General features: G+C 48.7%; 12 protein-coding genes and 2 non-coding genes across 19 annotated transcripts in view; 6 read left to right on the top strand and 8 right to left on the bottom strand.

Moving 5' to 3' along the window:
- Positions 1–261, top strand: part of FOIG_14021 (uncharacterized protein) — a gene marked incomplete at both ends in the record, with an annotated part of 1,562 nt that extends 1,301 nt beyond the window's left edge. The window contains one exon of the mRNA XM_031215219.1: positions 3–261. Within this exon, the coding sequence (XP_031054937.1) occupies positions 3–261 (259 nt within the window). The remainder of the gene's footprint in view (positions 1–2) is intronic.
- Positions 262–1,804: 1,543 nt separating this feature from the next.
- Positions 1,805–2,155, top strand: FOIG_14020 (uncharacterized protein; the record flags this gene model as incomplete). The annotated part of the gene is made up of 1 exon (XM_031215218.1): positions 1,805–2,155. One exon carries the CDS (start codon positions 1,805–1,807, stop codon positions 2,153–2,155), a length of 351 nt encoding a protein of 116 aa, XP_031054936.1.
- Positions 2,156–3,135: 980 nt separating this feature from the next.
- FOIG_14019 (uncharacterized protein) lies at positions 3,136–5,277 on the top strand (the record flags this gene model as incomplete). The annotated part of the gene is made up of 2 exons (XM_031215217.1): positions 3,136–3,536; positions 3,585–5,277. The coding sequence occupies 2 exons, from the start codon at positions 3,136–3,138 to the stop codon at positions 5,275–5,277; spliced, it is 2,094 nt and encodes a 697-aa protein (XP_031054935.1).
- A 366-nt stretch (positions 5,278–5,643) lies between these two features.
- FOIG_14018 (cyanamide hydratase) lies at positions 5,644–6,432 on the top strand (the record flags this gene model as incomplete). Its single annotated transcript, XM_031215216.1, has 2 exons — positions 5,644–5,863; positions 5,918–6,432. 2 exons carry the CDS (start codon positions 5,644–5,646, stop codon positions 6,430–6,432), a joined length of 735 nt encoding a protein of 244 aa, XP_031054934.1.
- Positions 6,433–6,486: 54 nt separating this feature from the next.
- FOIG_14017 (uncharacterized protein) lies at positions 6,487–8,418 on the bottom strand. The gene has a single exon (XM_031215215.1). It carries the CDS (start codon positions 8,288–8,290, stop codon positions 6,596–6,598), a length of 1,695 nt encoding a protein of 564 aa, XP_031054933.1. The 5' UTR covers positions 8,291–8,418; the 3' UTR covers positions 6,487–6,595.
- Positions 8,419–8,490: 72 nt separating this feature from the next.
- On the top strand, positions 8,491–10,760 carry FOIG_14016 (uncharacterized protein). Of its 2 annotated transcripts, XM_031215214.1 has the most exons (5): positions 8,491–8,777; positions 8,824–9,385; positions 9,434–10,148; positions 10,197–10,385; positions 10,435–10,760. In XM_031215214.1, exons 1-5 carry the CDS (start codon positions 8,500–8,502, stop codon positions 10,590–10,592), a joined length of 1,902 nt encoding a protein of 633 aa, XP_031054932.1. In that variant the 5' UTR covers positions 8,491–8,499; the 3' UTR covers positions 10,593–10,760. The 2 variants fall into 2 exon arrangements, with proteins under 2 accessions (XP_031054932.1, XP_031054931.1); XM_031215213.1 differs by having other exon boundaries at positions 9,434–10,385.
- Positions 10,761–11,185: 425 nt separating this feature from the next.
- On the top strand, positions 11,186–13,386 carry FOIG_14015 (uncharacterized protein; the record flags this gene model as incomplete). Of its 2 annotated transcripts, XM_031215212.1 has the most annotated exons (10): positions 11,186–11,287; positions 11,337–11,413; positions 11,467–11,691; positions 11,745–12,255; positions 12,311–12,340; positions 12,389–12,442; positions 12,492–12,620; positions 12,665–12,782; positions 12,831–13,039; positions 13,094–13,386. In XM_031215212.1, the coding sequence occupies 10 exons, from the start codon at positions 11,186–11,188 to the stop codon at positions 13,229–13,231; spliced, it is 1,593 nt and encodes a 530-aa protein (XP_031054930.1). In that variant the 3' UTR covers positions 13,232–13,386. The 2 variants fall into 2 exon arrangements, with proteins under 2 accessions (XP_031054930.1, XP_031054929.1); XM_031215211.1 differs by having other exon boundaries at positions 12,831–13,327.
- A 428-nt stretch (positions 13,387–13,814) lies between these two features.
- On the bottom strand, positions 13,815–16,035 carry FOIG_14014 (uncharacterized protein). Its single transcript, XM_031215210.1, has one exon. It carries the CDS (start codon positions 15,695–15,697, stop codon positions 14,078–14,080), a length of 1,620 nt encoding a protein of 539 aa, XP_031054928.1. The 5' UTR covers positions 15,698–16,035; the 3' UTR covers positions 13,815–14,077.
- A 1,486-nt stretch (positions 16,036–17,521) lies between these two features.
- On the bottom strand, positions 17,522–17,618 carry FOIG_14013. The gene has a single exon. It is a non-coding gene; the product is annotated as a tRNA-Ala (tRNA).
- A 68-nt stretch (positions 17,619–17,686) lies between these two features.
- Positions 17,687–19,146, bottom strand: FOIG_14012 (uncharacterized protein). Its single transcript, XM_031215209.1, has one exon. The coding sequence runs from the start codon at positions 18,812–18,814 to the stop codon at positions 17,867–17,869; it is 948 nt and encodes a 315-aa protein (XP_031054927.1). The 5' UTR covers positions 18,815–19,146; the 3' UTR covers positions 17,687–17,866.
- Positions 19,109–19,191, bottom strand: FOIG_14011. Its single transcript has one exon. It is a non-coding gene; the product is annotated as a tRNA-Lys (tRNA).
- Positions 19,192–19,390: 199 nt separating this feature from the next.
- On the bottom strand, positions 19,391–19,797 carry FOIG_14010 (uncharacterized protein; the record flags this gene model as incomplete). Its single annotated transcript, XM_031215208.1, has 2 exons — positions 19,391–19,544; positions 19,598–19,797. 2 exons carry the CDS (start codon positions 19,795–19,797, stop codon positions 19,391–19,393), a joined length of 354 nt encoding a protein of 117 aa, XP_031054926.1.
- Positions 19,798–20,802: 1,005 nt separating this feature from the next.
- Positions 20,803–22,806, bottom strand: FOIG_14009 (uncharacterized protein; the record flags this gene model as incomplete). The annotated part of the gene is made up of 1 exon (XM_031215207.1): positions 20,803–22,806. The coding sequence occupies one exon, from the start codon at positions 22,804–22,806 to the stop codon at positions 20,839–20,841; it is 1,968 nt and encodes a 655-aa protein (XP_031054925.1). The 3' UTR covers positions 20,803–20,838.
- Positions 22,807–23,359: 553 nt separating this feature from the next.
- FOIG_14008 (uncharacterized protein) lies at positions 23,360–26,424 on the bottom strand. 4 transcript variants are annotated; one of them, XM_031215203.1, is made up of 10 exons: positions 26,255–26,424; positions 26,069–26,189; positions 25,871–26,007; positions 25,527–25,811; positions 25,418–25,477; positions 25,015–25,368; positions 24,844–24,958; positions 24,070–24,784; positions 23,973–24,016; positions 23,360–23,916 (listed from the first exon to the last, which is right to left on the bottom strand). In XM_031215203.1, exons 1-10 carry the CDS (start codon positions 26,382–26,384, stop codon positions 23,739–23,741), a joined length of 2,139 nt encoding a protein of 712 aa, XP_031054921.1. In that variant the 5' UTR covers positions 26,385–26,424; the 3' UTR covers positions 23,360–23,738. The 4 variants fall into 4 exon arrangements, with proteins under 4 accessions (XP_031054921.1, XP_031054922.1, XP_031054924.1 ...); XM_031215204.1 differs by having other exon boundaries at positions 26,069–26,385; XM_031215206.1 differs by having other exon boundaries at positions 25,527–26,007; positions 26,255–26,385.
- Between the last annotated feature and the right edge of the window lie 882 nt (positions 26,425–27,306).

Raw genomic sequence — 27,306 nt, 5'->3', positions numbered from 1 at the left:
GTCGGCATGCCTCCTCCTCCTCCTGTCGGCATGCCTCCTCCTCCTCCTGTCGGCATGCCTCCTCCTCCTCCTGTCGGCATGCCTCCTCCTCCTCCGCCTCCCGTTGGCGCGCTTCCTCCTCCTCCTGTCGGCGCGCCCCGGCTTGGAGATGAACGAATTCCATATTTCAAGGACCCATATTATAATAGCGACCACTACTATGACTATAATCAAAACCCTCCCCATGACTACTATGATTATTGGGGTGATTATGACAAATAAGCTCGGCTTCATAATCATGACTATCATATGTAGCGTTGGGCCGGGCTGGTCTTTCGGTTCTGGTGTCATAGATCTATGAAGCTCGCCTGATATAGGCTGTTCATGTTTTCGAACCTTCGTACTTCTTTTAATCTGATGCCTCGCTATTTGTTTTGTAATTCTCTTTTGAATCGGATTATAAGAGCGGTCCTTTTCTGTAGCCTTCGTTGTTGTCTTTTTGTGTGGTTCATATCTGAAACATGAACAGCCATATCAACATTGAGCTTCTTTCGATTGGTGATCTAGTTCCTAGTCAATAAATATTATCTGTTCATCATACTGTCCGCGACTCTTGTGATCTAAAATCCCAATGCTGTGCTCATTTGACTGACCCTTTCCATCTCCAGACCGACTTCACCTTGGATACGTTGTGCCAGTAGAAGCGGCCCAGCCTATGGTCGAACTATCCAGGGCGGTTTCTCTTTGGCGGAGTGTTGGGATGGAAGCAAGATACGTCGCCGAAAGTAAGTTTTGGCGTTTTCAACATCTGTTGGCGCAAATCTTCTCGTCATCTTATCCCTGAGAACAGCCTTGCTCTCAAGAGTTAGTAGTGTATGCATGCCAGTCTTTCGGGTTGTTGTTCTTAACTTAGCTTGCTATTACCTAGCCAGTGGCCTTCCATCTTCGGAGACAGCTCACAAGAGCTTCCGATCGATTGGCTGGCCCGAGGCATCGCAATAGGAGCATGGCAAAACCACCAAAGCAATCCTTTTGTCCAAGAATGAGAAGCAAAACCTCAAGAAATTCATTCTCGTGCTAGTATTCCATCAAACCAATCTTGGATCAATCTCTAAGTTCTCTGTGCTGATATAAGCTCTCAGCCACAAGTCTTTGGATCGATCTCAAAGGACAAGAACAACGTCCCCAACTGAGACACTGAACAAGCAGGACATTCACAGTTAGCCAAGCCATTTCAAGTATTTTGCATTCCACTGCGTGAACAGTACCGGGGTGTCCATGAACGAAATGGTCAGCGTTAAAACCGCTCCGCTGGGGTATTTCCTCCCTCCAATAGATAACTTACTTTTGAACCATTAATACGTATCTGCAAAGACCAGCATCCTTCACTGCCAACAGCTGATAGCTTCGACTGAACATTCTGCTGTTCGAGAGACTAGTGTCATAGGGGCTAGTTTCATCCGGTTGAAAGCAAACAATGGGCCTGTTCAAACGGCTTCTCTTTCATAACCAATGACAAACGCTTTCCTCGGAGCAGTGGCAGTAGAGCCTTCATTCAACTTCCCTTCTCCACCGAGGTGTGCCTTTCTATCAGAATCCCAAATCAGAATTCTGTTTCTTCTCCTCCTGAACAAACAACAATACCAAGCATCATCAACAACAAAACATTCCTCACGATTGCAACAATCTATCTCTCTGCCATCGACTACCTTCGTACTCTCAAGAGAAATACATCTTTCAAACCAAGGTAACCGAGACTGCACCACTCCGAACATGACTTCAGTGCTGACAACCGAACTTCAGACTTCAGAACGCAAGTCATACCATGCTTCGAATCCTGGTCGCAAAGAAGCCCCTCAACCGCAAGGTCCAGGCTTCCGAGGTCCCCGGAAAGGATGTCGAAAAGTCTGTTCGCGCGCTTGAAGACTTCGAAATCGAGCAGGACCAATCCTTTGAGGACTGGATCGAGATCATCGATCACGCAGCGCCCAAGACCCCTCGGGCTGTCGGGATGAAGGCCAGCAAGGCTGTCAACCAGGAATATGTCATCATCACCAAGAACACTGAGTTGGATGCTGTCATGAAGCAGAAGCAGAAGGCGGCTTCAGTATCTGACGACGCTGTCCCTGTCAAGGGTCCCAAGCTCACCCGCCTCTCTGGACATGTCAAGGAGTAGATGATGAGTCTCTACTGTTGTGGTCAAGTTGGAGAATCGTGGACCTTTGGTTTTGTTGTTGCTTTTGGGGACAGTGGTTGATATATGGAAAAGGGTTTGGCGATGTACCATAGCATACTGTGAGCCAACCTGTCTAGCCAGGTGTTCTGTTCGCTAGCCTAATGAACCCACACTGCGTTTTGCGATAAATCACATGGCCGGTTATTATATTGTTGATATTGTTTCGTCCCAAGTCCCTGATAAGGCCCTTGCCCACTTGGTGCCTCGGATGATACCCAACTGGCTCACCTCACAGTAGAGCTTTCGCCAAGCACCATACTCGCACCGCAAGTTTACAAACTACAAACCTCCATCCCAAAGAGACTTTTCACAGGTCACTTAACTTAGAGCGTCGATCACGAGTTTTTAACGTCCTACTTTAATGACGCGTTCACAACAGAACCTTGGTAGCGGCGCATTCGAGAAGGTTGCCAATCCATAAGCATTTCCCGCAGCATCGAAAGGATTTCCCAAAACGTCTTGGACGAAGGATCAACTGTGTGGTGGCTATGCCGCATTGGGTTGAGCCAAGCCGCTGAGGTGCATGAGGCATTCGGTAGGGCGTTTCAGCAGACTTGGCCATTGGCAGAGGTTGTTGGTGGATATAGAAGTGCTACTAACCTTTGAAATCTCAGTAGAAACATGATTAGATGGAGGATTGATTCGTATAAATGGCCGGATGAGAAAAGGATGCTCCGAGAAAGGTAAACAAGAGAGAATCATGTTGTAGGGCTGTTAGTCTCGACGCTACGCCGCGCCACGCATCCATGTCAAAGCCCCTGTCAATCATCGTCATCAACTCACGACAAGCTCGGCCGAAATATCACACATCAGGTTTAACACCTGACAGCCAAGCATTGGCTACCTCCCCGCATCATATATCTCCAGACCGGCCCCAATCTTGTCAACCATCATCAACACAACGCCCAGAGCCCACAATCATGACTGCGACATCCAGCATCGATCTCATCAAACTGTGTAGGTCCATCTCGAAGCGCGCAGCATTTTGTGCAGCCGCCGCAGATAAGGTAGCCGAACGAGATGAACAGCACGTTCTTGAGCTCAAGATCATATCATCTGGTCTTGATGAGCTGAAGCGCAGACTTGCTGAATTGGAAGAGCTCCTCCATGTCAAACCCGACAGCCGTAAACTCCGCGATAATCGCGAGACTCTCATTCCCCTCTTTACGATTTACGAAACGGCACTCGAGGTTCTACGTATACAACTCGACAGTTGGCAGGCAGAGAATGTAGCAGGATGGGACAGTGAATCCTTGAAGGCACATGAAGAATGTCTTAGTGTTTACAATGACATGCTTGAGGTTTACACTCGCCTCGTTAGGTGCGTTGCCAGTTCCAAATATTGACTCACTTTCTAATATCCAGCCAGGAAGGATGATTCTTTAGGCCCATCTGGCTCGGGTTATTTTACCCATCAAGCTCAAGAAGCAGTAAAGTCGGCTCTGAACAAGAGGCTTGTCAAACCGGATACTACTGCCCAAAAGGATACCATGTCCAACAGCGAGAAAACCCCTGTCGCGGAGAAAGAAGTAGCACCACCTTCGTATTCAGTACCCGCACAAACGACGACATCGCCGCCCATAGCATCGCCATCAATGTCTTCACCACCACTCGTTCAAAGCCCGGTAAACAACTGTCGCCGTCCCAAAGGTTCCTCATTCTTTAGAGCTCTCACATCAGGCTTCCGCAAACACGATCCATTGGTCTCAACGCTCTGCCAAGCCGCCACTCGTGGAGACGAGCAACAAGTCTCCGGCCTAATCTCCCAAGCCGCAAACGTCAACGGTCGAAACGAAGACGGGGATACACCACTAAAGTGCGCCATAAGACACGATCAAGTTGGAACCGCATGTCTTCTTCTACAAGCTGGGGCACAAAGCAACAAGCTACCGCACTTATTTAAGGCTGCTTCTGTTGGAAGTCTCAAGATCGCCAGGATGCTTATCGATTCTGGGGAGAGTGTACACGGCAAATCAAAGACTGGAAAGCCCTACTTTGTTGATGTTGTTGCTAAAGGCAACCTGGACGGTATCAAGTTCCTCCTTGAGAATGGCGCTCCAGTAAATGCAAAGAATGAGAGGCGAGAGGAAGTCATTGTACAGGTCGTCAAGACGGACAACATCGAGATCACCCGTCTTCTTCTTGCCCACGGCGCCAACGCAAATGCCAAGGATGCAATAGGCGAGGAGATCATCGTATACGCTGTCAAAAAGCGCAATGTCGAACTTGCCAATATCCTCCTCGATCACGGCGCCGATCCCAATGCCGAAAGTGCAGTCAAACATTCCATTCTCTACACAGCTGTCCAAAGCGGCAACGCCGATATGGTTGGACTACTCCTTGACAAAGGCGCAAGTGCGAAACTGTTGAATGTTCTTGGCACGAGTATTCTAGAGGCTTCAATAGGAATGAAGAGATTCCAGATCGTGAAGAAACTCATCGAGGGGGGTGCCGATGTTGATGGGACAGATGCGCTTCAGCAACCTATTCTCATTAAGGTTATCAGAAATCCGTTTTTGAACAACGACGAGAAGGTTGAGGTTATGAAGATGTTGATGACTAATGGTGCGAGTCCTGAAACGGTTGATATAACCTTCGGTCTGCCAGCTATTTGTCACGCTGTCGAAATGCCCAGTACCCCGGTGGTGCAAGCGCTTCTGAGCCGAGCCGTCAACACTAAGGTTCGCATGATGTCGGGCCAAACGCTCCTCACATACTCCATCGACGTCAACCGCCAGAACACTGTTGAGGCGCTGCTAGCACAAGGTGTTGATGTCAATGAGGTCGATGGACTGAACAGAACGCCTCTGATGCTGGCGCTGATGAAACTTGATTACAACTTGACGGCGAAGTTGATGGATTACGGTGCTGATCCTACAGCTAAAGAGAATCAAGAAGCTGTCAAGTTCATCAAGGCTGTTGGGAGAAAGGATTTGCAGGAACTCCTTCGACCAAGGGAAGTTGAGGCAGGTCCCTCAACTCCGGCTGTTCGACATGAGGCCGAGTTGCCTGCGTCTGAGGCTCCACCGCCTTCATATGAGCTTGTCGCTGGAAAGGTCTAAATTTCCGAGGCGGTTGTGATTTCACTGATGAAATAAGAATCTATTTAACACTTATACTAAGAAGTTCCAACTCAATGGACGTGAAGTGTATGCCTCGTGATAATGACGCAAAGATGTCAGCGGGCATGATGACATAACTCAGCTCATCATCATCGAGACCAAAAACTCCAAAACCGATGGCCTGAGGTTGGTAGTCGCGCGTTACCCCTCAAACGACGTCCTCAGGTTGATAGTCTTGATTAGAAATACAGCGCCGAATCTTCACTATTTATTCGTCGCATTTCTCTCTCATTTTGTCTTTGTATCCTCAATCTCTCTATCAATTTTCTCTCTCTGTGTCTTGTCAATTCTTACGCTATTCTCAACATGAGCTCCGACGACGTCGCCATCAATGGATGGACTGCAGTCCCGGTTGACGCCGGGAAGATCTTCAAGAATGGACCTTACATCAATGAACCTGAGTACATTGATGTTGAGAGCATCCAGTTCCCAAACGACGACCCAATTGTCGAGAAGACACGGCAACATGCCAAAGATAAACTCCTGAAGCAGACTTATAACCATTCCATGAGAGTTTACTACTGGTGTAAGTCAAGTTGACCTCCGAAGAACTCCACATCCTAACAGACCTTTCCACCAGCGACTGTCATTCTCCGACAGCAATTCCCAGAGCATGCTGGCACTCTCTCCCCTTCGACCCTGGCACTAACATGCCTCCTCCATGACATCGGCACCACCGACGAAAACATGTCCTCAACCCGCCTTTCTTTTGAGTTTCAAGGCGGCTTCCAAGCTCTCAACCTCCTTCAAGACAACGGCTCTACCAAAGACCAAGCCGAAGCCGTTTGCGAGACTATAATTCGTCATCAAGATCTCGGCACCGAGGGAAGAATCACTTTTCTCGGGCAACTCATCCAACTGGCTACTATCTACGATAATGTTGGTGAACATCCAAATGTCAAAGACTTTGGGAAGATCATTCATGAGAAGACGCGCGAGGAAGTCAACAACGCTTTTCCTCGTGAGGGATGGCTGGGATGTTTTGCTGCTACGATTAGGAAGGAAGAGAGCTTGAAGCCGTGGTGCCATACTACTCATATTCCCAACTTTGCGGAGCAGGTTGAAGGGAATCAGCTACAGAAGTCATATGAGTGAGACCCAAGTGCCTGCTGATATGGCTTGGATCTATATTGTCTCTTCAAAGTAGTCTGTAGTTGAATTCCACCAAGCTTTCATTCCATCATCTATGCCTTGATACAAGACTCTTATGCTCTTTTCTACTCCGCGTTACCCAGCATGGCAACTCTACGAAGTCTGATTAGTATCCAGATACATCAGGCCACCCCGTCTCAATACCCTCTTTGATGATCATATCTTGAAACTCTTTAAACAACTCCTTCTTCCCCTGCACTTCATGCGGCGACAATTCTTTGTCCAAACAATGCGCTGCCAACAACCCCGCTGCCTCACCAATATTCCACTCAACAGGATGTAACCTGTAACATCCATTCGTAATATGCGTAGTCCCGATATTCTTTGACGCTGCGAGTAAGTTCGGTCTCTCAACTGGTATCAAAGCACCAAGGGGAATCTCGAATGGACAGCATGCTACATCGATGTAGTTATCCCCACCGGTCGATGGATGAAGGTCGATGCGATACATGCCTACACCGACACTATCGGGATAATGCACTGCGCCTTTCGAACCGCGGACGTCGAGGGAGAGATCTTGCTCCACAATCGTAGTTACAGCTTTGATGCGTCGAGATTCGCGCACGTAGGGGGCCATGGCGAGACCATGTTCTGTACCAGTGATATCACCTCTCAAGCGAAGACCCGGGTAGCCTGTACCCTTTCCATCGGCGCGTGGACAGTCTGTCTGGAGATAGTACAGCATACTGTACGACAAAGACGCAGCTTCAGCAAGGCGGTCTTGAAGTTCATCCTCTGAGACGTCGATGATGGGCTTTTCGAAGTAGTCTATCATGGGCCAGTTGACAAGACAAATATCTGAACGATATGCTCCAGGTATGAAGTTGTCTTTCGCTGCAATTCGTCTGAATGTCCAGAGGTTCATATCGCCTCCTGACTTTCTCTGGTCTGAAATCACTGAAGCTGGATCATCGTTCGGATTTGGCGTGAACTCTCGCTCAACAATCTCAAGAGTTCGAGGATGCGGTGCTTTGAGGCCAAGCAATGGCGCACCCCAAAATTCAGGATGGAAGCTTCTCCAGTGATCGTATCTCTCAGGCTTGGGAATCGTATGGTCTTCCCCCTCGATGTGATCCACGGCGAAACAAATCGATACAGCTTGAGAGTTCTGAGGCTGCGCTTCCTCCGGCGCACTCGGCTCTCCTGTATCCTTTCGAGACTCAAAGCCCGTCACATACGGCGTCTTGGTGATGGGTAGCAAATCTCCTAGCTCTGTAGCATCAATGACGTACTTTGCGTCAACAGTGAAAGTCCCTCCATCATCCAGTTTTCGAAACTCCACAGACCTCACAACTTGCCCAACCATCTTACAAGAAACAGCCTTGACGCGTTTCTTAACAGTGAGAAGTCCACTACCGATGAACGGCATGAGCATGGCTTCGATAACAGCCACAGCAACTCTCGGCTCATGACAAAGTTTGCTGACATGTCCCGCCCCGGGATTCAACTGCGCCCTTCGTCTCGCCTCCTCTGTCAACGGGTAATTATCGCGATAATACTGCCGTATGCCATCACGAAGTGCTCGATAAGACCGTGTGACACCGAATTGCTCAACCCAGGTATGCTCATCAGGAGGTACAGCTTGGCTGGTCAATTGGCCGCCTAGCCAGTCATATTCTTCAGTGAGAAAAACATGCCGGCCTCGACGGAGAGCTCCGAGCGCAGCTGCGACACCGCCCAATCCACCGCCTGCGATGAGAATGTCTGTTGAGAAGTGTTGTGGTCGGGTCTTTAAATGAGCTGTTTGCCACGAGACGCTGTTTTTGACACGGCCATTGGGAGGTTCAGAGAGTTCGCCCATCTTTGGTGGCTGGTAAGTTGACCAACAATCAACTCAATAAATGATAACCCGAGACTGCAAAAGTAAATATCGAGCAAACATGGGAATGGTCTTGTTTTAATTCGTCTCACAGAATCCTTCTCCCGCCGATCTCCCCAGATCTGCGTTTCACTTCCCCATACCCGAGACTCCCCGTGAGGGGTCACACAGCACGTGCATATCCTATTCTCATGACCAACACCGCCAAGACATTTCCCCCCTCAACTCCTCGGGAAGTAATCACACATCTCCCCGATCCTTACATCCTCACAATGTCGGAGGACAATGCACGCAAGCGACCGCGTCAACCCGCGTCCGATCCGCGATATCCCAGGAAGAGGAGTCTCAAGGCGTGTCATGTATGCAGAGCACGTAAGACAAAGTGCGATAATGTGCAGCCGACGTGTGGATTCTGTGCGTCGTTGAATATTTCGTGTTCGTATGATAATACCGAGAAGGATCATTCTACGTGAGTTCATCCCTGCTTGGAAGACAAATGCTGACGTTTATGGCAGCTTTGATCCTGCGAGTCTGGAGATCCTGAGACAGTTGGGTCAGATTATTAGTTCGCAGGATGAGTTGACGCAGACTGTGCGATCGATTGCTGCGTCGCAGTCGCACGCCGGTTTGGGTGCTGCTCAGAATGTACATGTCGCTGAGGGTTTGAACTGGGATGCGAATGTTCAGGCACAACAGCTACCCTACTATGACTGGTCTGGAGGACAATCCGACTCAAACTCAACAACACCAGCAGCATCAGCCAGCGTCGCTGCAGTTCGATGGTTCGGCATCCTTGCCAACGATGCATCTAACGAAGCCTTCCCAGACGCTGATGCACCTTTGGGTCTCGACGGTGAATTGTTTGATACATCACCCGACGGTCAAGCAGATAACGACATCACGCCATTGCAGAAAGCAACAAGGATCATCGATGCTCAACCACCGACCCGGGATGCAGTCAACGATCATGCAGCGAATGTTTCCGAAGAAAGCTTATGGAAGGCCTCGCGGAGTATATCACTCCTCGATCGAGAACAGACCTTGTTTCAGAACTTCCTGCACCGCATATGTTCATGGGTATGTTGATCACGTTCTGCAGGTGCATGCATACTGACCTCTTATCAGCTTGACTTGTTCGATCCAGCTCGGACATTTTCTACGCGAGTTCCTCATCTAGCAGTCCGAAATGCGGGTCTTCTCAACGCCATTCTCGCATTATCATGCTATCACCAATCTCTCGACGAAAGCATCCCTTCCAATCAACGTCCGTCTCAAAACACAGCTCTGCAGTATTATTACCAAACATTACACTACGTTCAGAAAGCTATGCGTTATTCGACGTATCAGAATAGTCAGGAACTCATGGCGACAACGCTTATGGTCTCAACGTATGAGATGCTACGAGGGTCACGCAAAGATTGGCAACAACATCTCCAAGGTGTCTTCTGGATCTTGAGATCTCGCCAGATTGAAGTTGAAACATCGAGCCTTGAAAGTACGACGTGGTGGGCTTGGTTACGACAGGATATTTGGGTTGCTTTCCGTGAGAAGAGGAGAACATATAGTACTTGGATGCCAAAGAAGGGATACGCAGATTTAGACAGTCATGAATTAGCTTCGCGTGCTGTATGGATAATGGCGCAAGTTATCAACTTTTGCGCTGTTGATTCGTCTGCTGAGGTGGAAGGGTTGACGGGGAGGATTGGTTGGGCGAAGGCTTTGAGGAAGATGTTGGATGAGTGGCGGTCTCGTCTCACAGTTGAGTTCTCAGCGTTGCCGACCATGGGGAGTCGGGAGAGTGAAGTGTTTCAGCCACATTTGATACATCCTCAATGCTTTGGTAAGCAGTCACCAACTGTGAAATTGGGCCTGATGCTGATTGAGACAGGACTCGCTGTGCAGCTTCACCATTGCTCTAAGATCCTCATTACCGCACATGAACCCCATTTAGACGGCATCCAAGGCCTACTCAAGCGCCAGAAGGAGATTCAAGAGAGTATAAAGATGGTATGCGGAATTGGCATGACGCTTACAGAGGATGCATCGAGCATGCTGTCCTCACAATGTCTCTTCATTGGTAGGTCCCCAATGCAATCTCTGGATTTATAATCTGACAGCTTATACAGCCGGGATGTTCATGCAGAATCCCCGAGAGCGAGAATGTGTAGTAGAAATGCTGGATACATGTCAGGAGAGATGTGGTTGGCCTACACCTTCATTAAGATCAGAACTGGGGCAGATTTGGGAGAACCCAGATGCACTTTGGGATGGTCAGCATCGGTGACGCTGCTTTGTCGAGAGACCTGACAGCGAGACTTTGTACGATTGGGGCGGTGTTGAATGTGATTTGTGATACCCTTAATGCACAATCAACTGTATCTTGCAGTGGGATTTTGTTGCCCAGATACTGAATTGAACGAATATACGAGGCAGGTTACATCATGCACGGTGATTTGTTGTATTACGGCCGCAAGAGGCAGCCCTTCTGCTCAGCCCCCAACGTAAGAGCTCCGAGATTATGCATACAACCCCAACCAGTGACCTCAATAAACCAAGCGAACAGCGCACAGTGTTTCTGTATTCTGCAATACTCGCTGACCTATGCATTATAAACCCTCCAAACCGATAGCCTACGCCTCTACCCGAGACTCCCCGCGTCGTCCGCCAAGCCCATCATCGAATCACGCGCCCGAGACTCCCCGCCGACATGTTCTACCCCAGGACATGATCTGCACCCCGCATTATGTTTGTTTGCCTTCCCGTAAAAGAGGGTGTTGACCTTCATTGTCTCCACTACTTAAAACCATGGTGCACTTGTGAGCTTAATTCCTATCGTCAATCCTTCTTTGATCTTTTATCCGAGAGAAGTGAGTGAAGATGACGATACATGGCATGTTTCGGCGCATTGTGCGCAATGATGCTATTCGTGTTGATCCGCCGGAGATTTACAACTGGCGTGTCATCGCTTTGACGGCTTCAGTAGGATATTTGCTGCAATGATTCAGGGATAGTGGACTAACATTTATAGGCGTGTTTTGCTGGAGCGCTGTTTGGAGTTGATGCAGGTATCATTGGTGGCGTGCTGGCTATGCCAGACTTCAAACGGTTTGTTTCAAAGCTGCCTTGCAATGGGAACCCCGCTGACACAGGTTTAATAGGGAGTTTGGTCTTGATACTCGGCCAAAAGAAGACGCAGCTGATCTAGCAGGAAACCTCGTCACGACAATGCAAGCCGGTGCTATCGCTGGAGCTCTCCTGTCCAGTCCATTTGCCGATCGCAAGGGTCGAAAGCCAGCGCTGCTTCTTGTTGCGGTGACGGGTTTCATCGGTGGTATCATGCAAGCGTTTTCTTACGGTCACCTCTCAGTCTTCTATATCGGACGGTAAGTTCCATGACATCAACCAGCGCTTCATGACTAGATGTTGATGGCTGCAGATTCGTCGAAGGTCTCGGTCTCGGCGCAGGAACAATGCTCGCTCCAACATACGTCTCCGAAAACTCCCCCCGCGCAATCCGCGGTTTTCTCGTCGGCTTCTTCCAACTCCTCCTCGTCCTCGGCGGCATGACAGCCTATTTCATCAACTACGGCTCCCTTCTGCATCTCCCCGGTAAAGCGACATGGATGGTCCCCCTAGCGTGCCAATCCATCTGTCCAGCTTTACTCTTCTTCAGCATGCTCTTTTGTCCAGAATCGCCACGCTGGCTAGCCTCTCGAGATCAGTGGGAGAAGGCTGGAGCTGTTCTTTCAGATGTGAGAAAGTTGCCGGTGGATCATGCGTATATTCAGCAGGAGCTGTTGGAGTTGAAGACGCAGATTGATCAGGAGAGGGAGGTCATGCAGGATACGGGGTTCTGGGCTATTCAGAAAGAGTGTTGGACTTTACCGTGGAATAGGAAGAGAGCGCTTTTGACGGTGGCTATCGTTACGCTTGGGCAATGGACGGGGGTGAGTTACTTCTACAGCTGGACAGTTTGGACAAATGGTTGCTAACGAAGTGCAGACTGGTGCTATTAACTACTACGCACCAACTGTAAGTCTTTTCTTATGCTCGTCAGGTGCCCACGTTAATGTTTGATAGATCTTCAGCGGTTTAGGTCTCAGCAGTACAACAACTGCGCTGTTCGCACAAGGAGTAAGTACCTTTACATCTTCTCCCCCCATCACTCATTAACACTCTTCAGATCTACGGCGTCGTCAAAGTCGTTACATGCTTGATCTTCATCTTCTTCCTCGCCGATTCCCTCGGCCGTCGCAAGTCATTCATGTTCGGCGGTGCAATCCAAGCATTCTGCATGTTCTTCGTCGGTTTTGTATGTAATCCGCTCCCCCTTTTCACTCCCACTGACGTTGCTAGTATCTCCGCTTCGGTCCTGAGCCTGGAGAGGGCGACCATCCTCCTCCGGCGGGGATTGCTGCTTTGGCGATGATATACATCTTTGCTGCGGCATTCAACATGAGTTGGGGTCCTGTCTGTGAGTTTTCAGACTTTGGCGGTCTGGTTATCGTACTGATCTCCATAGCATGGATCTATGTCTCTGAAATTCCAACGAATCGACTTCGTGCATACAACGTTGCCCTCGCATCCTTTACTCACTGGGTACATAACCTTGCAGTATCAAAGTCAACGCCAGTCATGCTTTTGCACGATCCATGGAGAGCGTACTTCATTTTTGGATCGTTTAACCTGTTCATGGCGATTGCTGCATACTGGATCCCAGAAACCAAGGGCGTAAGTCATCCCCATGCATGCACTCACCCAGAATCTGACTCGAATGATTCACAGATCTCACTGGAACGCATGGATGAAGTCTTTGGCGTCGCGGACTTTTCCAACGTCGAAGATGTCGGCATCGCAGCACGCCGCGCAAAACGAATCGACGACGAAGACGTGGAAGACATCCAAGCCCCCAACAAATCCTAATCACATCTCTCAGCATTACGCGAAGAATAGAGTTCCAGGACTGGATTGTGATATAAACTCTGTTGGTGTAATAAAATGTTCATCCTCCAACCCCTGCATCGTTCATTCGTAACAAGAATCGTAACGAGTTCCTATCATTTCGTTCTCCCTTGTATTATATACGCGAGACAAAATTTATGCGATTCTCATGTTCTGAAACATCTCTCCGTTGGTTAGTCTGAGCCGTTTTAGCCGATATTTTTGATGAAGACGCGACAACATTTTGCCGTGTATCCGTGGGTCGATCTTGAGTCTTTTTCTCCATAATTGGCCGAGATGCCGGATCAGCGTCAGAACTCACTAACGCATTCAATCAAATTGGAGAAGTATAAACTTGCTCCAGTTTATGCCAGGTTTTTGGGTTTACTAAATGGATGATCGTCTGTGACGTGACTGCACCGTAGTTCTGCGGTCAGTTGTTGCAATGCGACAGATCTGGACCAACCCCTTATCATCCAATTGACGGTTAACGCCTGACTCGTTTGATCGTGACTATTGACTGCTATTTTTACTAGGCGGAAAACATGTCATATCATTCTTGGGTTATCTCCATTTGAAATTCTCGTATTGCACCAACTACCGTTTCGTTTACCCCTTGCGTCTAAGCCTGTTTCGGCAGTTGACCGACACTAACAAAATCTGTCCATCAATAGTCTGACAAACATCAAACAACCAACACAGGATATTCATGATTATCAAAATATTAAAATTTGGTATCGAATCATCTCTAGTCAACAGAACAAAGAGAAGCAGTGTCCGTAGTCTAGTCCCTCTAACGCCAACCCAAAAAAAAAAAAACACACCGCGCTATGCCGAAATACCCTGTCTATAATACCTGTATTCCACCGATGCCCCCTGACACATGTAATGATCTGCAATGAGATCCTTGGCCCGAACATCCAGCCACCCAGCGGCTGCATCCTTGACGCCAAAGCCCAGCCAGACCTCATCGTCGAGATATCCGTGGTTCGACGGTGGGAACTCGGTCTGGTTGGTGTAGTACGACATGGAGCCCGTCCATGAATAGCTGAGGTCCGATTCCCCGTGGTACGTGAGCTTCTTGCCGACGCTGATCATGCGGTACGGCGCTACTGATTCGTACACTGCTATCCGACGGTCATACCATGTAAACGAAGCGCCCGGGAAGTCTTGTCGGCGCTGCACGATGCCCATCAACACGGTGTTTTGCTCATCGGGTTCGCATGTTCCGCGGTTGCACATTGTGACACTTAGCATGGGTGAGCTCTGGTGGACGTGGCTATCGTCGATCATGACGTCGTGGATGCATGTCTTCCTCTTCTTGCCGTGCCAAGTCTTTCCCGGCTTCGCCGTCGGTGGGTACGGTTCTTCAACAGCTGATTGCTGGTCGTCAACCGCGACGATGGGTTCGACGGGCTCGTCGGCGGATTTCCAACGGAATAATTGTCCCGGCTCCACCATCATTAGAAGCTCGGAGTCTGGACTGAAGGGGGACTGAGCTAGCGCCCAGTTCTTCTCGCGCTGGTATCGAGGGTGGTTTTCTTGGCCTGGTGCTGGTTCGCGAGCGAGACCTGTTGGTTCGGCGAAGCGGATTGGGGGAAGACGGGATGAAAAGTCGGGGCCGAGGGCTTGTTCGAGCTCGGGGAGGGCGGCGCGCACGTCAATGAGGAATTGGCCTTGACACATTGTCTCATCGTCGACTTGATGAGTGAAAATGAGAAGAGGTTCGCCGGCGCGTGTCCAGAATAGTTTCATGTCTTCTGGGCCGACGTACTTATCCATGTCGGGTTGTCTCTTGCAGTGGTGTTCGGGTCCACCAAAGTCCTCCAGCAGCAGTGTAGACCATTCACCGGTCCTGATGACAGGTCGGTCAAGGTAGTTGGTGGTCAGGTTCGCAAAGGTAGCGACTTGACGAGCAACTTTGTACTTTTTGCCGTTGATTTCCTTTGCGACATGCGTTGTGCGAGCGATGACGAGAAAGTCATGAGTGATATTAGCATCGCGAGGAAGCTCAAGTATTGTCGGATTAAAAAGCTTATGACCAGTCTTTCTCGCATCAATCTTGTTGTAAAAGCCCATGTTATTCCGTAGACTGGTCAAGAGATGGTAGTCGTAGTATGGTTTATCCTCAGCATCGTCGCCACGGTCGAGGCGGAGATCGTAGTAGTCATCTTGAGTATTCGATTGATCCTTTTTCTTATCATTATCGTCTTTGTGTTGAGGTCGTCGATGGAAAGGCTCCTTTGGCGATGTCTTCTTTGGCGGTTCGGAGCGATTTGGGTCTTCAGGTGGGGGTTGCTCCTCATAAAAGAAAGGCCGTTCTTGAATTGGTGTGATTGAAAGACTGTCTGATATTTTGATATGAAATATTGTTGTAAGAAGAATGCAAAAAGTCAAGATGGCCACGAACGTTAGCACGCCGCGCAGCAAGTGGTTGTGAGACCGCATGGTGGTATCATCAAGCCGCTGTGAACATGAAAGAGAGGTAGAGTTGACGGGGCGAATAAACTCAAGCGGCCATAGCTTGAATTATACGGGAGACAGTTGGTGCTAGTCATACGAACCCACATCGTATTCCGTTTCGTCATAACACCCACAAAACCAAGGTCAAGGTCAAGGTTGTTTAGACGCCGCGTGGTCAAGCTTTCGCCAAGCATGTCAGTTCTTCTCTCTCCCTGGATCCCCTGTACCATCCGATCTAACCGGGTCTCCGCAGTTCTCGGCCCTGCTACTGGATCTGCCGTAAAACGTGAAACCCCTCCCTATCTCGCCCTCTGTTTTATCTGAAACATGATTCATACCGTAAAACAACTGCGACAGCATTTTGCATTATCCTTGCGTTAATCAGTGGCGGTTGGTTGGTAAAACGGTAGCCGCTGGAATGCAAGCCCAGCTTCTGCTCAATAGAAGCGCGCCCAGTGGAATAACGCCATTGCAACGTGCCAGAAACATGATGAGACGCCACAAAAGAGGTTTGGTACCCAGCTGAACAGAAAGCCTCTATTGAGTTCCAGATCCACACTGCGAGTCAAGCCGCCGCGCAAGCTCTTTTTTGACATCACTTCTTTCGGCACGGCGATCCGCGGGGATCCCCCATGCAACAAATTAAAAACTGCCGACTTGCCGTGGGAATATCGGAATTCTTGTAATATCTACTGCAACTGTAAGGAGTAAATAACCCCCTGATTGCGTGGAACAAAATGTCGCACAATACGGCTGGTGAGACGTATCCTTGAAACCTGGCAGAAGTAATAGATTGGATGGGGCGGAGTTTCTGTGAGTAATGTGATATGGAAGCGATGCAGTGCGCCTATTTTTCTTGGCGACACACGATTTGTGACATGGACATGACGGTGGGTTGGACAAAACATTTGCGCCTGTGTTTTGCTGGCTTGCACTGTATTGGAGATGTACAATATGTGGAAATAACACGCCGTAACATGTCATGCAATACAATCTGCTGGCTCAATAACGTGCATCCAATGCTTCGATTCTTTCTCCAGGTATTGACTTGGCAGGCGCCTCTGATCTCACGAATTGATAGTCTAGAAGAGCTGCAACGTTGGTGATGGCGTTGGTTCCGTCACTTTTGGATACGGACTTGATCGTGCCACTTGAACGCTAGCCACCGTTGACTATTGACGATGGCTTCGGCCAATGCCCAATACAGAATGACAGCCGCCTCAAGACCCTTATCTCTCCAGAGCCATGCTCAGCCTTCAATGATGCAGCTTCAACATCCAACATTCTGCAACGTTGTTCTCCAGATCTTACAGACCGGGGATTTCCTCATGCATCACCTGTCAACGTCGCAACCGGACATTTTGAACACGATAAAGTCAGCGCTAGTATCTTTCAAGCCGCATCGGCTATCCCGTTGCGGCTGCAAGCCTTTTGAAGGTTTTGCTTAGGGTCTTGGCAAAAAAACGAGACTGGGATCAAGGGTCAGCTTTATTTTTATTTTTATTTTTATTTGACTTAGAATTTATGACCTGCAGTCTCGTAAGGCAGGATACGAGAAATCATGGGTTGTTCCGTGGTGTTCTGACTGATTGTCAGCAGTTCGTATACGAGCATCACGAGTTGAAAACGTGCGATTCAATGACGAGGTACCCAATCTGGGGAAGGACTCGCATGCAGTACCCGGGCAAAAGGATTAGCTGAACTGTACTGATCCATGACCAGATCATCACATTGATAGTGAGGACGAAGGGCAAAAAAGATGAATCGAGAAAAAAGAAGCGGATAATGGTGGGTTTAAACCACCTATCTTGGACGAACAGGGAATCGAACCCTGGACCACTCCCAGAAGTACATCTCTTGAAAGAGAACATGCTAAGGGAGTATTATACCACTAAACCATTCGCCCGCAACGACTTATGATTGGTTGAGAGTGACGCGACAATTCCAAATCATGTAGACCGTTTGCTTGTCGAACGCCGTTATGCGCAGCGGTTTTATTATTGACTTTCATTGGCAGGAGCAACGAACAGAACTTAATCTGATGTCTCTCATACAAACTTTGTCACGGTTCGCTGACCCTTATGAGGTGCTGTGGCGGAACAGGAAAAAACAGATTCCGAAACTCCTGGCAGGTTCAGGGTAAGCTCACCAGAATCAATTTGGCCTGTCTAGTCGATATATCATTTTGGCAGTATTGAAATACGCCTCATACTCAATATCATCCTCCGTATCGTCCAAATCATAATGATAATGGCCTCCAGCATCTTTCCCGTCTGCAGCGTAACAATGTGTATGCTCAATCCGCAAACCCATCCTTCCTTCACGATCAGCCGAATGCAGGACTGACAAACAAAGCATTGGTGCGTCAAAGTCGTGAAAGGTCAACCAACTATCAACATCTTTGCGATTACTGAATGGCAAATCTTTTTCGGCGGGGAAGTCAGGCATGATATGGTATTTTGCCTTGCCTTTCTTGACCAAGAAGAGTCCACCGAGACTGACAGTCTGCTTGTCACCGTACGCTTGACGGAGACCTTTTCGGATACACTCTGCAAAACTTCTTTCAGAGCCGGTCCTCTTTCGAGCTGTGATCTTGATCACAGGTCCCGGATTGCCTGAGGAGCCGAACAAGTTGATCATCAAGGCGCAGTCCAAAGAAGGACTCTTGTGGACATGCACAGCGCTTGTCTCCTTGTCGATCCTTGCATAGCGACTCTCATTTTTGACATTCTCAAAGCTGCCTTGCCAGCCAATATTTGGCGCAAGTTCACAGTTCTGCCCGATAACGGGATGCGGGCCAGCTCCAGCACCAAGTAATCCCCCCTTCGCAGGATCCATGTCCATAGCCTCCGCAAGGTCAGTCATGGACCAAACGCAATCCATCTTTGGGCGCGGGAACAAATTCGGTTGACCTCCTACATCTGCTATCTTCTCAGCTCCTGATAACCCCTCGGTAGCTAGATGATAGGGCGCTTGCCGAAGATCCGGGCAGGACACAACACTCACTGTGGAGTGCTCATAATTGGCTGCCAAGGGTGCTTGAAGTTTAGCTACCAGCTCTTCCAAGCCAGGCGGAGATAAGGGAAACTTTTCTATGCGCATGGTTATTCTTGAAAATTACAGTGTGTCGATCTGCATGAAGATGAAATGAGAATGGCGCTCCGGAGATGGCGACATCACAGCCTCACAGCCAGGGCGGGGTCCGCGGAGCATAAACTCAAAATCTGTTCCAAGTAGAAAGACAAACTCAAAGTGATTGAAGCATTACGCGTCACCAGCTCCATTCGTCCATCCATTCAACAATGCACGTGGGATAAGCATAAGAACGTGGGGGAAACGGTAGATGAAAATGCAAAAATGAAAGCCTCGCTAACGCTCGCAATCGAATATAGGAACAGCCCGATGCGGGGGTCGAACCCGCAACCTTGAGATCGCGTACTCGTAAGAGTCTCACGCTCTACCGATTGAGCTAACCGGGCGTGGCTCTTGATGATGTCTGATCAGTGCTCAGAATGGGCAACATGAAGTCGGTGATCAATGAAACGTGACATTCACAGATTAGATCAGTTTCAAGAAACATCCCAACTTGAATCATGAGGCACTTATGAGTACCACGGTGATATCGTTGTTCTTTTTATTCCTCGTCTTCTCTACAGATCACTAACTAGCCTGAGATGCTTAAATCTGGTTGGTGCTAGTCGCCCAGATGGCCTCTGCCTCATCATCCTCGCCCTTGTACAAGACAACATTTCCATCATCCTGCACAGCGAGATAGACCTCATCGCCGTGGCCACAAGTGTCAGAAGCCCAAACAGCTTCGTCGTCATGGGTACTAGAATGACCATCAGCTCTTGCAATGCCCTTTTTCAGGGGAAAAATACTTACTACAAGACAAAGTTTCCGTCATCTTGAAGATGAACTCCCTTGATGTCGTCGCGCTGGTCTTCTGTGTTCTGCCACACAAATTCACCTTCCCAGTAGATAGCGATCTTGCCGTCTTCTTGCATCCTGAATTCGTTGCTGCCGCTATCGCTGGTGAGGCTGTCGCCTGGGTACAGCCAGTTGTCGTTGTCGAGTCTGCCCATTTTGAAGGTTGTTGAGAGTAGAGAGACAAGTTTCGTTGAAGGAGAGAGGAGGAACTGTGATGATGTGAACTGTTTTGAACAATTGTAGAACAGAGAACGGCGTCTTTATATACAACCCATCCCTCATCCAACCCCGCACTCTCCTCCTCTTTCCATCTCTCAGGCTGTGTTCCAGTGTGAGACATGCATATGTGCCAAGATACAAAGTCGGATGATGAAGTTATCTTCACGAGAGGCCTCACAAGCCTGAACCTCACCACAATGCGGAGGAGTCGGCTATCTGATCACTCCCGCCCGCATTTTACCGCCTTGGCCTCCCGCATATTATGGGGTAAATCCTGGCCAAGAACGGAAACGGCATCTTTCCTCCCAGCGGTTATGCACGTCTCAGGCTGGGCGAAATAAACAAGAGGCTTGGGTTACGAGACGATGTCCCTTATTGCGCCACGTTGCCTGCATATTTCAGATCCGCGGCCTCCTTCAGAATCACTGGTAGTTGGAGAGTCTCGGCGCTGGCATGTGAGTGGACCGGGATACTCGGCTTGCGCGTACGACATGCCCAATGCCTGGTTGGCTTGGCGCTTACATACATTGAGAGGCAGGTTGCTTCATGCAACGATTTGACATGGTATGATATGATGATCTCCCTCCTCATCATGTTTCAGAAGGTCTGATCTGCAATGGTTGTACATACGTAGTATTCATTATACATTCCCTATTAACGTTTCCGCGAGCATATGCCCCTTGGAACATATAAAATAATCCTATCTATTGGTTATGTAAACAATGGCCTTGATCTCTGCAAGAACACGGAACGTGTACTTTACTGTAAGAATGTCACGCATCGTGGACAATGGTTTTGTACAGTCACATTGAATACCTTGGTAATGTTTACTTATTGAATAACTTTGGCAGGCAGTAGAGCAAAAACGCATTGCGAGACAGAGGAAACGCCACGGACAGAGCTACATCGTATGAGTTAACAATGAGGTATCTTATCTTAGACTCTTGATATCTCTTGTATTTTCCGACATGTAACGACTACCTGGTACTGGCTATCCGGAGCCACTCGTCTATCACCGCAAGTGCCCGACGCGGTAGTCCTTTATAGCTCTTCTCATCATACGTCTCGTTGAGTGTCTGACGTAGCATCTTTGACCTTCTCACCATAATCCTACTCGCATCATAAGGGCTGTTTGCTTTTGCAAAGTAGTTTGCCTTCTCTTCAGCCTGCCGCCTTCCTTTCCGGATATTTTCGCTCTCTGCTCCCTCAACAAGACAAAGCTGACAGCGACATTCAAAGTTCCATGTCCTCCGAATGTTTGTCTTTCTTGCCTCATAGTAACTCGACTCATCATAGCTGTGGGTGATCTCTTCACCAGTTACAATTCTTCTCATAGCGCGAAAGATGATGAGATCACCAACGAAATCCTTCTTTGCATTGGGAATACAAGAGTGGTTGATGTAAGATGCCCGTATCCAAAGACCAGTACTAGCGTTGCTGACATCTTCATCCTCGGTTTGTTGACCCAAACCAAAGGCGTTGCGTTGGATGATATCGTGTACCTGAAACGTGTCGATTACAGGTGAACCGTCGACTTCCTGCAATTTTCCCCCAAGTCCATGGTAGTCGCCATGTAGACGAAGTACCTTCTCGACCTGCGATGGATTGTTGAGAAGCCTTTTCACGACGGCTTTATGCAATCCAGCGGGGAAGACCTTGATTGCGGCGTCTTCTCGAAGATCACACGCCAGCGCCGTGAACGTTTCGGCCTCGTGACTCCAGGCCGCACAAAACGCTTTCTCGCACAAGATGATCTCGTTTGTTTCGATGTCTCGGGTTGCAAAAAGACCACGACCAGCTCCAGGGCTGTTTTTGATCTCTGTTGGACCGTAATACGAGGCTGTATCGGGCCTGCCTCCCGTCTTGGATAGATTGCTCACGATTTTGCTCATATTGTAGATCCCGTTAGCCTCCTCTCGCAGTCTTGCATCGACTCTTCGTAGATGTAGCTTCGGATGCTGATCATCTGGTTGGAGTCTCTCTTGCTGCTCGAAGTAGCGTCGAGCCTTGAGGAACTCGCCTTGAGAGTATGCCGCAAGACCTGCGCGATTATATGCCTTGGCGTCAAGAGACTTAAGATCTTTAGTCTCATCACTAGTCAGAGACTCTAAGGCATCCGATATTGCTTCATCGAATATCTGAAGGTGGAGGTTGACATGGGCTCGGTTACGGTGCAGGTCCTTGCGTACAGTCTCGCAACCTTCGTCACTCTTCAAAAGCTTCAGACCCTCCGTATACCAAAAGTACGCGTCGGAGTAGTTCTTCTTCTTCAGAAGTGCGTCGTTTCCCTTCCTCTTGTAATGTTCCGGAGACGCAAGGTCAGGTCTTCCTGAGTAATGCTCCTTGTGCCGCCACGACTCTTGGCTCCCGGACATCGTGCGGACGACGAGATCTGATGGATGGTCTATACGAATCGTGCGTTCTCCTTGACCATTGAGAGTGTAGTACGGCTCTTTGACCACCAGCTCAGAAGCTATGTCTAGGATGTTTTCGCCAAACTGCGACGTATGGAGAAAGACTTCCAGGCGCTCCACCTCGTCAGATGACTGGTCTTTGACGACAGTCCAGGAGGAGGCCTGAAGTATAGCTACAGGCGACACACGACGCAAGGGAAGAAAGAAACCCCGATGATGTGTCTCCCTTTGTAAGTCCTTGATGCCCATAGGTTGTAGGTCTGCAAGTCTGGCTGTACTGGGGGGATATGGTCTGCCTATACCATAAGCTACCATGGTCTCTCGAGCTTTCCTTGGCGCACCAAACCCAAAGGCTGCAGACGACATCTCTTGCATAAGAGACGTAGAGATAGCCTGCTCAATCAAGGATTTGGGATCTGTAGGTTCCCTCGACTGGCCTGTCTGTTCTTCACGTAGCCTTGCAATATCTTTGATTGTACGTTGGATACGCTCCGACTCTTCAGGAGACATGAAGATGGTGTTATTCGCCATCGTAATCAAGATACAAGTTATTGTTGACCTCAGTACTCCTTTGCTGTAAGATATATGAGTGACAATATATGTGGATTGTGATGAGCATGCCGGGCAAGATGAACTTTGGCCCTTTATTAGTTGATCAGAGGATCTAATTTTGTGTGCGGTTGATCTCGATCAAGATAACGTGGTTACGACTCAGTATTGAGCGATTCATGCTGACATGTTCTGTAATGTCAGCACTAGATGCCGATTTGTCTCCAAATGTAACCCGTCCCATGTTATCTCGCGGCACACGAGGGGAAAATGTACGCCTTGGACGAGTTGGTTGCTTATTAAACTGGAGTTTGAGGCGAAGGGCTTTCACCGAATGATGCTGAACCAGTAAGAAACCTAAGAATCCGAAATATCCACTGAGATGAACTTTTGACCGAAAAGAATCTCGAGCTGATTATCGCTTTTGATAAGCTCTTTATTCAATGACTCTGGAGGGTCAGGTCTGACTGTACCGGCGGAAATGGACCAATAGCAAAGCTCATTTTCCGAGCGCGCCAATGAAGATGCTGGATGTTCAACGAAACGAAACCTCTATTTAAATCCTCGAAACCCGGTCTCAAAATGGCATCAAGTTAATTAGGCAAAAGTTCCACTGTCTTTATAATATATTTCGCCTAATCTAGGATTTTCTCCAAGCTTGCATTGATCCTAATCATGGGAATGGTACTACTTCAAGTTTTCTTGAGAATCTTGGATCAATACTTCACATACATCATCGATTGTGTTTGATGAGATTTTGCGCCAGTCTCTAATTACACTGGCCTGGCATCAAGAAAATCCTATTCCAAGACGTCAAGTCGAATCATTAGAGAAGTCCCTGGAAGGATATCGCATATCAAACCCTGAACAGCAACGACTACCTACCAGAGTCTCGGTATCCTATCGAGAACTATTCAGTTCTTAGTAATCTGTCCAGTGGGGAGCATTATGGCACGATCGAGGGCATATGGTAATCCACGGTGACGCCCTCGAATCATCATCAGACAGATGACTGCTTTTCCAAAGGTTCCAAACATGCCGCTGAGTGAGGTGCTCACTGTTGGGTACCCAAGACTCAGCCCAACATTTCCGCTGGACAGAGAGTTAGTTCCTGTCCCTCATGCCTATCCCGCTCAAGCACCACTTACTATGCAGAGGTAACTTCGAACAGGACCGAAAATACCGAGAAAGCCTAAGACCATTGTCAAGTCATATCCTTGCTATGACACTTGGAAGCGTACTTACAGGCTCGTTGACATCCGCTATCCTCGTCGACTCAGAAATACATATACAGAAAGTTCCGAAGAAAATATACCAAAGGTCGAAACCAAGCTGGTTCTTCATATGCGTTAAGAGATAAGTCTTGCTATGCTTCTCATCTAGAGGCTTCTCTTCGTCCCAAAGACCAAGGGACTTCTCCTCATAAGCATTTGACGCGCGAATACTGATCGCGATGGGGAAAACGGCGATATACATCATGATCAGTAAGCTGAGCTGCACAGCGGGGCTGACGTTCGCAAGATTGAAGCTAGCGGTACCAGTATGGCGCGCTGATGCAGCCTGGAAGATAGCGGCTGGGATGCGCTGAGAAAGTGGAAGAGAGGCAACTTCGGGATTGGAGAGGTCGAGAACTATTATGAGAAGGATGTCGATGAAGTTGAGAGCGAAGATGATACCGAAGAGGATCCACGTCGGACCGCTAGGGAAGAGCAACGTGTAGCATCGACGAGGATAGTTGAGCAGGAATGCGAGGGACTCTTGTGTAGGTGAGGTCTTTGGTACTAACTTTGACATGACCCATATGCCCAAACGCAGAAAGACAGGATAGAGCGTGTTTCCAGCGAATGCGAGGAAGCTCATGAGGATCATGGGCCACTTGGCAGTGCGGAATGAGATCATAGAGTCCGGTGTGAGAGTAAAGCCTAGGTTATCGACCATTGTCTGAGCGGAGTAGATGCCCCTGTTTGAAGGGTCAATCTGGTCAGCTAATTTGTAATGCACAGGTCTCTGGGTACTTACCACCAGGTCTTATCCTGTCCGCTTGACTGTAGGATATCCGCGTATTGCTTATCAGCAGTATGGATCCAGCCGACGAGACAAACCGCACCAAAGATATGAAGACCAAAGAAGTAAACTGGAGGTGCTTTTAGCTATCATGGACCCTTGCCGACTTGGAACGCGGGTACCTACCCACGACGATCTTCAGCAATAGCTTCAGACTCCTATACTCAATACCACCGAGAATCTCTCGATCATGTGATGTTAGGTTCTTGAACTGTGAGTTTCTTCCGAGGGTAGCTTGGCGCGAGAGGAAAGGGACGTCGTTGATGACAGGCTGTCGGTTGGAGTCTGAAGAGATGGCGCGCGGCTGAGGCGCTGTCTGTGATCCCAGAACCAGGAACGAAGCTGCTACGCCCGCGACTCGATCCATGGAGCGGGAATCTGTGAATTTAAGGCCATCATCACTGCTGAAGCGTCGCCGACGACGCATGGATGAGCTTCCGTTGTTCTGAATTTCGTTGGGTACAGGTTTGATTGCATCATCTATGATCGATCAGTATATGAACAGATACTATACGGTAGAATCTCCCACCATCATCACTGTCGTCTGGATGACGCGCGGCTTCATGGCTTCTGGGAGCGATTGGATACCCTTGATTGATCTGTCAGTACTCATCTGAGGCGTGCAAGAGTAAACCTACCACGGTCGCGAGCTCGCGGACCAGGGATGTAGAGGGCAGCGTCTTCCTTGTGCTTTTCGGTGGATGGATCGAAGGTGATGGTCATGGTACGGGCCACTCGCCTGTCTTCATTTGCAATTGTAGCATTCTCTTCGATGCGGTCATCTGTCGCTTTAGCCTTACCATTTGGCTCATTAGTGACTTCGTCAGAGTTTTCAGTCGTATCAGCAGGGACTTTTGACTCATGACGAGCACTCTCAATGTCGACATCAGGTATACCTGGGCTGTTGCCGAGATTTTGAGGGGCTGCGGGTTGCTGTGAGAAGCCATGGGGTAACGATTGAACGGATTTGCAAATTACTCACTAAGACGCTTCAGATGCCTCTTGAACCAAAAGAGGCGCACGACAACTACCACTATGTTTATGAAGCCCAGGTTGGTCAAGATAGGAATGAAGTAAATGTAGAGCTGCTGATATGTCTTGAGATCCTTGACGTCGATACTACCAAACATGTCAGAAATCGTCATGGCGACAGTGCAGCAAAGGAGAGTAAGCAACGCACGTGTTCAAGCCAGACTCTGTGGACGCACTGGCACCAAAGAACCAAGCGTCGATGGCGGGCATGTTTCCGTAAGGGTACAGGATAGGCAGGGCTATCAAGCCCATCAAGATGATGTACGCATCTAGCGGCAAATCAAAGATTAGCTATCAAATGGTAGAGGCTGCACGCGGAAGTGGGTAGCATCACAGTGTAATGTGAGGAAGTTGATCGGGGGGCGTAGCATGTTGGGCAAGATGAGTGACCAGAGGCACAGTCGTTGTACGGAATAAGGATACGGTTGAAAGGGTGAGAATGGAAAGAAAAGCGCTCTAGGCATTTTATACTGAGCAATTTATTTCCCTGCTCCTCGGCATGCCTGAAACAGTCAGACTACTAGACAAAGAAGTCAAGTGCTGTGGGGCAGCACAATATGCATTTATGATTATGCTTAAACTGCAAGAAGAAGCCGTTGGTAGACATTCCCGGGCTGTTGGGATACGATACACCTTTACAGCCAAGATCACCACTAACGCAAGCTTAGCCAGACGTAGAACAACGCATATTCATACTCATGAGCACTTTGTTCAGAATGAAGACATATGCCATAAACACACAAGTCAAAAGGAGGCCTCAAATTCAGATGACATCTCTGCGGGCGTCGAGATCAAAATGGAGGATCAAAAAGCTTGATTCTGTTAGCACCAACCGGAGCTCAAGACCGCCCTCCCCGTCTTGGCCTTATCTGGCGGGGCGTCGGACTCTCCTCCGTCGCTCGGTAGCCAATCGCTGGCTGGATGTGGAAGGACAGGTCGATTTCTCAACGGCGATGGGGATTGAGGTATTTGCACTCTTATCCAATCGAACGTGGCAAGTATTCTGGATACCGTTGATTTTGTTTCTTTAGTTTTACGAGCTACTTCATCGTTTAGCGACTCATTGGAGCTTACAAAACACCACTTCGTGTATCTCTCATCTCGCTGCATACCCTGTAGCTCAATATGAGTCCGAAAGCTTGCTTAGAACAAACAAACAAACAAACAAACAAACAAACAAACTATCCTGTTCACACACCTTCCTTTGTCATCATACTTTCTTGGCATACAAGTGTTAAGAAAGTGGCCCTGTCTACACCTAAATCCTTAACAAGTGCACAACAAACGACTCAATCTGCGCTTTGCGCAGCCGCAAGCCGCGGCGATGGCTTCGTCTTCAACGAACCCGCCCGCTGCCCCGGACCCCTTCGATCTGGGGATCCACAC

Source organism: Fusarium odoratissimum, assembly GCF_000260195.1.
Source record: "Fusarium odoratissimum NRRL 54006 unplaced genomic scaffold supercont1.38, whole genome shotgun sequence".
NCBI lineage: Eukaryota > Fungi > Ascomycota > Sordariomycetes > Hypocreales > Nectriaceae > Fusarium > Fusarium odoratissimum.
The sequence above is the reverse complement of the archived record's forward strand: the minus strand, read 5'-3'. Positions and strand labels throughout refer to the sequence as shown.